General features: G+C 41.4%; 1 protein-coding gene across 1 annotated transcript in view; it reads right to left on the bottom strand.

Moving 5' to 3' along the window:
• Nucleotides 1-1,156: 1,156 nt before the first annotated feature.
• Nucleotides 1,157-11,745, bottom strand: part of IL1RAPL2 (interleukin 1 receptor accessory protein like 2) — a 206,348-nt gene continuing 195,759 nt past the window's right edge. Inside the window, exon 6 of the mRNA XM_020975137.2 lies at nucleotides 1,157-3,954. Coding sequence (XP_020830796.1) covers nucleotides 3,254-3,954 — 701 coding nt within the window. The 3' untranslated portion in view covers nucleotides 1,157-3,253. The remainder of the gene's footprint in view (nucleotides 3,955-11,745) is intronic.

The following is an 11,745-nucleotide window of genomic DNA, read 5'->3' as shown; positions in this document are numbered from 1 at the left end:
CCTACCCCAGGACCAGAACAAGATTGTGACCTAGGGTGGTGATGAGGTGAGGTACCATGACGCCTTGTATCATTCTGCACAGGGCTGTTCTGCTAGAACTGTGAATGCAAATAAACACTGTAGTTAGACTAGAGGAGTGTGTTGGCTTGGCTTCTATTACTTGAGATCCCAAATTGGATTGATATAAATGGAATCTATAAACCAGGGGTTAATAAGTATGACTTTAATTCCTAACAAAATCTTAAAATGATCTAAAAGGATGGCTAGTAAACATTTATAAAGGGAAGCAGTGATTATAGAGAGTATGGCATTATCAGAAACAGGAGGTACCAGATTAACCTCATTTCTTTTTTTTTTTTCCCAGGGTTATTACACTGGTAAATCAGGGAAATGTGGAAGACTGTCTAATGATTTGTAACAGTGTGAAGGGAAGTAAGCTAGATAACTGTACAGTCTGAAGAGCTCAGAACTGGTTGAATGACTAGGTTCAAAGAGTGGCTGTTAATGGAGTTGACGTCAGCCTGGAACAAGGTCTCTAGTAGAGTGCCCTAGGGATCTTTTCCCAAGTGACAGTATGATTCTATGTGTAACTTTGGGCAAATCACTCAATCTCGCTAGGCCTTAATATCGTGCCCTCTCATTTTGCCAATAGAAATAAATGGCATACAAACAACCCCTCTTCCTTTCCACCCCTCTACTCCCTCCCCAATTTGACATTGCCTCTCTGAGTTTTCAGGCTGGGTGCGGGACCTTCTCACTACTGTTTTAACTTCTGATGCCTCCAAAGCCATATTGTGTTGCTAATTTATCTCATCAGTGATTTTCATAATGCCTCCTTTTACCCCAAGAAAACATAATGTGTTGTTGATTGGCATGGGAACCAGTTATCCAGATTGTTACTTTACCAGTTGCTTCTCTAGATTTTCCAGAACTGGAGGTAGTTATGTTTTTCATCACTTTAAGGACTGTATCTCACAAAATCTCAGATAACAATCAGAGGTTAATTTGTCCTATAGAAGTAAATCTAGAGAGACATTGTTCATGTTGTTTCCTGAAAATTATGGAAAAGCCTTGTGTATGTATGCACGCGCACATGTGCAGACGTAATGCTGTGTTCAGATACCTGCTGCTAGTGAAAAGATACATTGTGGCCAGCTGATTCCAACGGTTACCCACATTTAATCATCATAAATCAAGGAAACAGAGAAACCTGAAATAGGTTTTCAGAACAGGCATGCATACTACAGAACTAATAGTTTAAAAATATCACTGAACATCCTCTATAGAGTAATCAGATTTAGAATCATGTGGAAGCAAAATAATGAAATCACAACTTGTCACTTGAAACATATGCGGCTCACTTCATGCAAATATTATTTTAGTTACACATTGCATTAACGAACATACCCAGCATAAACAGAAAGTCTGTAACATGTAGAAAACAGAGTAGAGTTTGTCAATTTCTGCTTGGAAATACATACAGTTAGAATGGAGGCCAAAGTCACTGTTCTTAATGGAACGACTATATCTATGAAACACGTACATGTGGGAACTTAACTGAGGGAGTAAGCTCTTACCCCCACACTGACAACTAAGCTTCCACACACTACATTTGTGAATAAAGCATTGAATGAATGACTATAGATAATGGATATCTAGAATAAAGCAATGGCTTACATTTGATCAAGAGAAGAGGATTAAGGAGACAACCAAAATCCATCGGCTAGTAGGTGACTGCACAAGCTTATCGCACAATTATGAACACAATTAAAAGCACCAGACCAATCTGGAATTCTGCTGTACTGTTCACTGTTGGTACATCGCTTCTGTTCACTCAGCCTGGTGCATAGTTGTAAGTGCCATCTGCAAAATGCCCAAGTTGAGCTGGAGTCAGGATTGACCCCCACTAGGGCAACTGTGAGTGGGGAGGGCAAAATCTGATGAATTTCAAGGAGTAGTCATTCAAACAGGGCCATTCTACCTATTGCAAACCTGCAATTACTGAGAATTTGTGGAGTCTTGTACTTGGTGTTCTACTCATGCCCTGGTCTCTCTGCTTGAAGATCCCAGTCTCCCAAGTGGGCTGTTAGAAGGATCAAGAATTGGTATCCTCTGACAGAAGCCTTCTAAACCTCAGCAGAATAGTCTGTTTCATAGCTACATTCCTGGTGATTTTCCTGGAATTGCTACCCTGTGACTAAGAAACTTGAATCATCTGGTACTTCATCTGTGAATAGTGCTGTGAATATTTCTTCTTTTTTATTGGTGACATTCTCAGTCAAATGTGTATTTAAATGGAAACTCCATCGACGCTGAAAGAAACAGGAAGAAAATCCTATCAGTGTACAAATCTGACAACAGGTCAAGAGATCTTAATAATAATAATAAAAAAAAAGAAATCCAAATGTGACTTTGTTAGCAAATTAAAAAAAAAAAAACCCAAAACCTGTGTTCAAAACACTTCCAAAAAGGTCTTTCAAAAGTTGCAAGACTTGTGAAAGAAGTAAGTTCCATGGGTTGCTGAAAATCAATCCAGGAGAGTTGACAGCTATCTCTCCCTTTGTTTAGCTGACTCCCAGTTGTTTTTTTTTTCTTCTAAAGATGTGCTTGCTTAATAAAACAAAATGCTGTTGTCATGAGTTCTTGATCAATCTTGCAGTAGTTGTGCACGATATTGACAATCTCTCCAGTCTTCATTCATTTTCCACCACCACTGCCCTCAGTTGCTGCTCCCCAATTAGCCCCTAAAAACTTCTAACTATATTACAATGGGGGTACTCTGCCCTTTCCCCAAGGCAAATTCCTCATTCATTCATTGTAAGTGATTTCTTCCTTCAACTTAAGTTTAGAATTTCCAAACTGTAATCAAGTCTCTAATTTTCTGTATTTGAAATTCTGAAATATGAGTACAGAAATACAAGTCAGCTAGATCGAGTCTATCCGTGTGACATCATAAAATCTACTCCAAGACAATGGGAATTTCTTCTCAAGGAAAAAAATCAGAACTGGCTAGCTAAAGTTGGTACCATATTATAAAAGAAGGTTCTTCATGTGTTTTCTTTTTGTCCTCCAATATTCCAGAACTGTAAACAAAAATATTTAAATACCAAAAAAAGAAAAAAAATGAAAAAAAACTGTGCTGTTTTCCTCCATCCACTTTTAAGCACTCTTTGTGTAGAATCTTAAATGTTTAGTACAAAACCTAGGCCTTTTGGGATGCTGACTTAGTGGCTCTGAAGAATTCAGATCATCTTTACCAAATATCGCTGGTGAAGCTAAGCTCCTTGGATGACAAAGGCAGCAGAGGGCTGTTTCTGTGAAATTCGGGAGCATTCTTTGCGGCATTATTTAGAGGTAGTTGTCCATTAAGCAGTGTCAAGGGTATGTTGCAGTATGCGTGGTGGTGGGACCCTAGAGAAGCCATCGGCAAAGAGGAGGTTGGCATCTCATAATTGTAACTTCTGCAACAGTGTCTCATTGGCATGGAATCTGTTTGGTGGAAATCGCTCAGATCGGCCTGAGAGGCTACCAAAGCAGCAGAGGTGCTGGTGACGGCAATCGATGGTGCGGTCTGCAACTCTCCAAAAAGGCCTTGCTCTGCTGAGTCCAGAACTTGGCGGCGGGACAGTGTCACTTTTTTCTTGATGGGCATCTCATACACCAAGTGCTTCCAAAACTTTGAATTCAGTTTGCTACTTTGGGTGCCTTTCCACTTGACCAGCGACAGAAGCTTGATATTTCTCTTCAGCAGTTCCACTTCACGGCAGTTCACTTTGTCTTTTAATTCTGTGCACTCGATCCAGATAACTTTGATTTCTCCACTGACCAGCATGCTATGGAGCCTGGTCTCCAGCTCAAAAATACTCCATCCTCTTCTGAGAACATAGTCTGGAGTGAGCACGATAATAAGTCTTCTACTTTGTTCAACACATCTTGTGAGATCTTCAACGTAGGCTGAAAATCACAGAAAGAAAGAGAGAGAGTAAAATAGAGAAGTCTATAGTGTTAAAACATTAGGTCTGTGCTGTGGTTTAGGAAATATTTTGTTTTTTACTAAACCATAGGGGTTTTTCTGGCATGTGGTACATTCAGAAAACCCATTGCCTTCATTAAAAAAAAAAAAGGCCATCTTTCCCAGTCCCATTTTTCACCCAGCGTCAATATCACAGTGTTCTACAGACTAATATAAACTAACTTCTTTGGAGCTTGGGTTGTATTTCAGTGATCTGTGTTTATTTTAGCATTTACTCCAAAGCAGGGCTAACACTTTGTAAGGGGACAACCAAACAGCTGATTGATGCAAAGAGACAGAGAACATAAACCAATACGGGGTGTGGTATTCATGGGTTTGGTCTGGGTATTTTTTTCTCCTGGGTCCCAATCGTAATTTGTCAGTTTCCAGATATGATCTATTTGTCGCATAGTGGTACAGCAGAGGCATTGTGGATTGCACTGTCTCCCCAATTGGTGTCCAGAGTACCTTCTGCCGTTTGCAATTTGGCTTTTCTCCATTTGTGTCCTTGATAAGGAGGCAGGACTGGGCTACTTGTTCAATCTGCTGGCTGGCTTTGTTTGGAGATGGGAAAAGGGGCGGGGGAGCAGTCTAGCCTAAGAAATGTTGCATGGCTTTGGAGTTTAGGTGAAACACATCCTGGCTAACTATTCATTCTTCTTCCCATGGAGCAAGCACAGGGCAGCTCCAAAAGGAAACCCATACATGTTAACAAATTAAGACATGGACACAGGTGCTTCATAGAAAAATGTCTGTACTCAGCAGAGCATAGGGCCTTGTCTAATGCATGCTGCCCTTGAGCAGAAGGAAGCAGTATTTACAGAGTCATGTCAACATTTGGCCCTGCAGATCTGGGGACCAGTGGTCCCCTCCAGCAGGTATACCACGTAGGCTCACAGCCTTAGAGGGAGCAGGATCCTAAAAAAAAAATCCAGTGTCTCACAAAGATGTACTTTTTATGGAAAATCTCCCTTTTCCAGGTCTTTGCTTCATCACTTGGTAGCAAGGAAATGGATTTGCAAAGGGAAACAAAGCAATCCTTTTACATACCCTACAGACAAAAATGCGTCAAACATTGAATAGGGGCTCCTTCAGCAATGTGGTTTTAATGGTATCAAGTTCATGGTCTCCCCCTGCCCCCCATGCACTGGTTACAATGACTATACACATTTAACACAGGATTATAGACGAAGAGCTGGAAGGGACATTAGAGGCCATTTGGTCTAATTTAGTCATTTAGTTATTTTACTGATGAGGAAACTGAGGCCCAGAGAGAAGTGACTTGCCCAGAGTCATAGATGGGATCAAGGGACCTCTAAGGACATCTAATCATAGAATTATGGATTTAGAGATGGAAGTGACCTTTCAGGTCATCTAGTCCAATTCACTCATTTTACAGTTGAGGAAACTGAGGGTCTGCGAAGTTATATGACTTGGCCAAGGTTATCCAGGTAATGAGTACCAGAGCCAGGACTGGAGCCTGGGGATTCTGACTCTAAATCTGAGCTCTTTCCATAACACCACAAAAGAAGAGGTTGAGGGGGGAGAGACCATCGGGATTTTTAATTGCTTTATCACAAGAGATTACATAGGAAAAAAATCAGCATTTCAATTAGTACAGAGGGGCTCCATTGGGAGAAGAAATAGGGAAGTTATCACTTGGGCTTGGGACACAATGGAAAGAAAGGTAGCAAGACTCAATACAGTAGAAACACATTATTTCAATGTATCAACAGCTCTGATTTTTCATTTTCTTCCTTTCTTGCTGCTCCCCAAAAGAAAGAAGTTATATGGGAAACGTCATCATTAGAGGGTAGATCTGTAAGATATAGTAAAATGGGCCATCGTGCATCTTTGCTGTTATTCTTCCCCCCCCTCTCAAAACAAGTAACCGAATTAAAAAAAAAATCTCAGAATCTTGGTATGAGGTCAGGTGCATCTGACTTTGGGCAAACTTATTTGTGATGTTCCAGATTAATTTTCAAAGGGTGTAATTCTTTATTTTGTATCATCATTTTTTACTTCACCCAATAATCAAGAAGTGACTTCAACAGTGACTCCTTCCACACATTTAAAACAATTTGATTTAGTTAGAAATGTTCAGTTCATTTGACCTTTTTTAAGCATGTGTAAAGTGAGATACACCTACCCTTCCCATGCAATGGGATATAGTTTAAATTAACCTTTTAAGTATACTTCAATATGATAGCTGAAGTCTTGCTAGTTCATATTGGAAAAATTATATATATGTATATGTGTATACATGTATATGTATATCTATACACACACATGTATACATCTATAGTCCTTTTTATTTAAAAAAAAAAGAAACCAATATAACTCAGGCATCCATAGTTGTGAATAAATAGCACATATACATAAAAGCAACTTAATGAATGAACTATGAACTCACCAGGTATGGCTTTGGCATCCCCTTAGTGAAGGAAGGAAAGGGCCAACTTTGCCTTCATAAGTGAGATTCTCCCTCTGCTTGGACCTTTATGATCCAGCCATTGGATAATGGGAAGATGACAACATTTAGGACTCTTGGGTAGTGGAGGCTCTTGGGTGAGGCTTAGTTTATTTGGGCTGACTTCTGTCTTTCCTAGAGCTTGGCTGAAACCATGTGCTCAACTGGCTTTAACTGGCAGTCATTCCTTCCATGTCCCAATATGGGCAAACAGACTGGTCCATAAGCAGAAATCCGATGATCTAATTAATTGTATGTATCCTTTCTGCTGATCTCTTGAGGGTTCTCTGTACTTCCTTTTGGCTCTCTGGCCTCCAACAACCCCTTTCCACCTATCTTTGGTTAATTGGATTACAAATATTGGTTGGCTTTTGTGCTGAGTGAATTTTGTTCTTTAAGGACCCATATGAGGACCCTAATTCTGATTTTGTGGGGCCTCATAGGGACACTGAGGTCACTTGCATTTCTGTGGGATGCAGTGGTGAGGAGCTTACTGTTTTTTCCACTTTTCCCGAGAGCATGAAACCCATTCTGGAATGCCCATCATAGCTCTTTTTGATAGGCACCAACCTTCCCTTGCCTCCCTTCTCTTCTCCATCCTTATCTACTTCCCCTCCTCTCCAACTGTTTCCAGGTCTGCACCTTCCTCTCCTTCTCTTTGTACTTTTCTTCTTCCTTCTCCTCTTCTCTCCAGCTTGATCTAGTCTCTCTCCTTTTCTTCCCTCCTCTCTAGCTTGATCTGCCTTCTTCCCTTCCCCCTCTCCTTGGTTGTGGGAATTCTTGGAAGTAGATTGAAGTAGTACAGCCTGGCTTAGATTCCAAGTTTTGCTGCTGGCCACCTATGTGACTTTAGATAAGACACTTAATCTCTTCAATCCTCAGTTTCCTCATCTGTAAAATCAGAGGACCCGGCTAGGCTAAGCTGCTCCTTTTGATTCTAGATCCTATGGAAAAGCCCAATGTCTTCTCCTCCCCCTCAACCTCAAGCTCTAGAAATTCAGATATCTTGTTCTGGTCAACCAGCGATAGATTCACTAAACATTGGATGGAAGGGCTGGTTGCTCCTACTATACCTTTTCCTATGGTTCCCTTGGTACTTTCCAATTCAATCTTACTTGGTTAGCCAATAGACATATTTCTCTTTACACTTGCATAAGGAACCTTGTCTTCTGTCTTTTGGGCCATTCAAAATGTGTCTTCTGATTTTAATTTGACATTACAGATCCATTTTCCATTCTCAGGGTTTCACGAACAATTTCCGCTTATGAAATATGAGTTTCTGGAGAGAATTGAATCTTGTCCACCCATCTACTCCTGTGGTAAGGCTACCACATGAGTAGGATGGTGGATATAATGGTCTTATTTCCCATGAGGAGGCATTGCAAGTCTTTCCGTTCCTCCACCCAGTATGTTAAACATTTGTGGCCTTACGTGCCCCTCTTGCCTCATGCTTTTTAGGTTCCACAAAAAGGTCTGCATTATACCCTGAGGACAACTTCCTTGAACAGTGCCCAATCTGTCATGGTCATAGAGACAATGCCTTGAAGGTCCATGTACACAAACGATCTTTGCATGCTTCACTTCAGCAGGGACTCCAGATTGTCTGACACCAGACGTGAATCAATAGAAAGACAATTAGATGGTCTATGCCAAATATGTCAATGTAATTTCAACAGACATGGTTGCTAAACTCTTTCCGAGACATTCTTTTTAATATTTCCCTGCCCTCATTCACCTGAGGTACATCTATTGGACTGTGCCTTTTGTGTGTATGTGTGTGTGTGTGTGTGTGTGTGTGTGTGTTATTGTTGCTAATTTCATGGTTGCAGGGAATTCCCTGTGTGGAAACTCCAATCAGTACAGCTCTGCATCTTATAGGTTTAGAGGATTGCCTGAAGGAGTACTAAGAGGTTAAGTGAATTGCCCAGGAATACAGAAACAGTACGCTGTGGAGTATGGGGCAGCTAGGTTGCTCAGTTCATAGAGCACTAGGCCTAGAGTCAAATCTAATCTGGCTCAGACACTTACTAGCTGTGTGAACCTGGGCAAGTCACTTAACTCTGTTTGCCTCAGTTTCTTCATCTGTAAAATGAGCTGGAGAAGAAAATAACAAACCACTCCAGTATTTTTGCCAAGAAAACCCCAAACGGGGTCACGAAGAGTTAGACACAACTGAAACGAATGAACAATGACATGCATCAGAGACTTGAATTCTGGTCTTTCTGACTCTGAGACTAGCTGTTTATCCACTACGCCAGGCTGTCTTTCACATTATTTACTCACATGTTAAATCTCACATTTCCATGAGGGCACTTGGCTCGTAAGCATTCCCTCCCCAATCTTTTGCAGATGGAAAAACTGAAGTTAATAGCTATGAAGGGTTAGCTCCTAAGATCTCCAACTAACATCTTGGCTTAAGCCAAAAGCAGCCATATTTAAGCAGTCATGGTGATAGTGGGCTCACTTTCAATCAGTCTGCTTCCTTCCCCTTGAAGGCCAACAGGAGTTTTGAGCCAAGTCTGCTGCCTCCTTATACTCCTGCTAGCCTTTTCTTTCCATGTGGTCAATTAGTGACCAGACCCATAGCCTCAGTGGTCCTGATTGCCCAAAGTCACCATCCCTAGCATCTCATTTTCACATCTGGGTTCTCATGAGCTCCTATTAGTTCCCCCCATATCAATTTATTCCACACAGATCTATAAGACTCCAAGAAAACAATGGACTCTGTGTATAGCACTTCACACCATAAATCCCAGCAGCTGTGGGCCTGAGAAAATCCCCACTTCTTATCTTAAGTTTGTCTCACAAAACAGTTTGAATAGCTGGCTGTCTTTGGTTGCCTGTCACATCTGCCTTTTGGATGCCTGTTGCCAGTAAAGTTGGTGCTGCTACAGTCAGTGACAGATGCTTCTAGCCTGGGGAAAGAGAGACCAAACTTGTGGGAACTCTTACTCGCTTCAGAAAAAAGACAATTAGAAAAGGGAGGCCAGTGACTGGGAGCTGGGGTAGAAAGGTAAAGGTTTCCTCTCCCTTCCCAACCCCTTGGTAGAATGTAAGCTCTTTGAGGGCAGGGACTGTCATGATTTTTATTTGTATCTCTAGTGCTTAACACAGTACTTTTCACATAATTCTCTCTGTGTCTGTCTGGTTTTTCTCTCTCTGAATCTCTCTTTCTGGACCTCTCTCTTTCCATCTCTCTCTCTCTCTCTCTCTCTCTCTCTCTCTCTCAGTCTGTTTATCTCTCTCTCTCTCTCTCTCTCTCTCTCTCTCTCTCTCTCTCTCTCTCTCTCTCTGGGTCTATTTCTCTTTCTCTGGATCTGTCTATTTCTCTTTCTCTCCCTCTCTCTCTCTGGGTCTGTCTATTTCTCTATCTCTCTCTGGGTCTACTTTTCTCTCTGTGTGTGTCTATTTCTCTCTCTGGGTCTGTTTATCTCTCTCTCTCTCTCTTTCTCTCTCTGGGTCTATTTCTCTTTCTCTGGATCTGTCTATTTCTCTCTCTTTCTCTCCCTCTCTCTCTCTGGGTCTATTTCTCTATCTCTCTCTGGGTCTACTTTTTTCTCTGTGTGTGTCTATTTCTCTCTCTTTCTGCGTCTATTTCTATTTCTCTCTCTCTCTCTGTCTCCCCCCCTCTCTCTCCCTCCCCCCTCCCCCTCTGTCTGACATTTTCTATTTCTTTCTTTCTTTTTGTCTGTCTCCTTCATTGCTGAGTACTACATGTTCCCAAAAGGCCATGAGATCTATTCTTACTAGGAGTACCTCAAGTGGATTACCTTTAATGTGGATTTGCCACTTACAGCACCATGATTTCCCTAGTACCCAGGAAGCAAGATGCCCATGGTGAGGGAAAATTGACCCCAGTCATTGCAACCACCTCCCTAGGCATGATTCCTGGGTCTGTGTTCTCTGGGACTTTGTATTTGAAGACAACATTGGGCCTTAACGATGAAGGGTCTGTATACAGGCCTTATAAATTTCCTAATCTTTTTTTCCACTCAATTTGTTGGGCCAACTTGGGCCAGTTTTGGGTCAAAATTTGCCTGAAAGAAAGGTGGCACAGAAGTCCTAAACGTGAAACTAGAGCCTTAGTTGGTACAATAATGTAAATCTTATCCCATCTGTGTGTGACCATCCTGGCTGACTCTTGTCCATGTTCTCTCATAGATGTACAACAGTGAGTCCACCTCACATGGTGGGGGGCCTTCCTCGATTTCTTCTGGCATTATAAGAATACCAATGGAATATACGAGTTGTTCACTGGTTAGTTCCTTCTCACCACATGGCCAGACAATAGTTTTTATTTTGGTGAGGTAATCAGGGTTAAGTGACTTGCCCAGGGTCACACAGCTAGTAAGTATCAAGTGTCTGAGGTTGAATTTGAACTCAGATCCTCCTGACTACAAGGCCAGAGCTCTATCCACTGCCCCCCAGACAACCATTTTTGACAATACATTTCTTGATGACATCTTTTACTCTAGTTCTTCTTTGTAGAACCTTTGTGATATGTTGTAGTAGCCTGCTCACACCCACTATGTACCTCTTCATTGCTTGGGAAGTGGTAGGTGTTTAACAAATGCTTTGTTGAATTGAATTACCAATGAAGTAATTCTGAGATCTGACAATTTTGGACCTTGAGGTCTAGGGAAATTGTTCAGGCAGATCTTATAAGTCCATTTCAGGCAGCTTGTGGTAGAAAAAATGGACGCTTTTCTATGACAGTGATCCATGGCCCAAGAACCTTTGGCTCTGGGCTTACGCAGATCAGATTCAATCTTTAGGGCTACTGTGAAAGACCATACTCTTGGGCTCCTTATGCTCCCACTCAGAATTTACTCTGGGAATTCTTCCCAAACAGCTAATGTGTCTAGGTTTCTACATATATGAGTAACAAGGTCCCCAGCTCCCATATGAACACTGAAGGTAGCAAATGGTATCTGGTATAGGACAGCGTTCATTTCATCCCATGTAAAATGCACAAAACATAAAGGACTCTCTGAAACTCTTAAGTGTCAAAACATATAATCTCCAAAGTCCATAAATAAATGTCAAAAACACACAATCTCAAAAGTCCGTAAACAATACAATTCTCTTCTCTCTATAGTAGATCCCATTTTTCCCCATAGTATCCTAGAGTCCTCTAGACTCAGTGACACTCCATAGTTTGGACCCTCTTCAAAAGGGAAATGAACATGGGTTGCCAACACAATACCTGAACCTTCAGGCAAATTCCTCTCTGCCTGGGTGCTACACAACCCTTCCCAGACTA

Source organism: Phascolarctos cinereus, unplaced genomic scaffold (genome assembly GCF_003287225.1).
Source record: "Phascolarctos cinereus isolate Bilbo 61053 unplaced genomic scaffold, phaCin_HiC Scaffold_8;HRSCAF=390, whole genome shotgun sequence".
Classification (NCBI taxonomy): Eukaryota; Metazoa; Chordata; class Mammalia; order Diprotodontia; family Phascolarctidae; genus Phascolarctos; species Phascolarctos cinereus.
The sequence above is the reverse complement of the archived record's forward strand: the minus strand, read 5'-3'. Positions and strand labels throughout refer to the sequence as shown.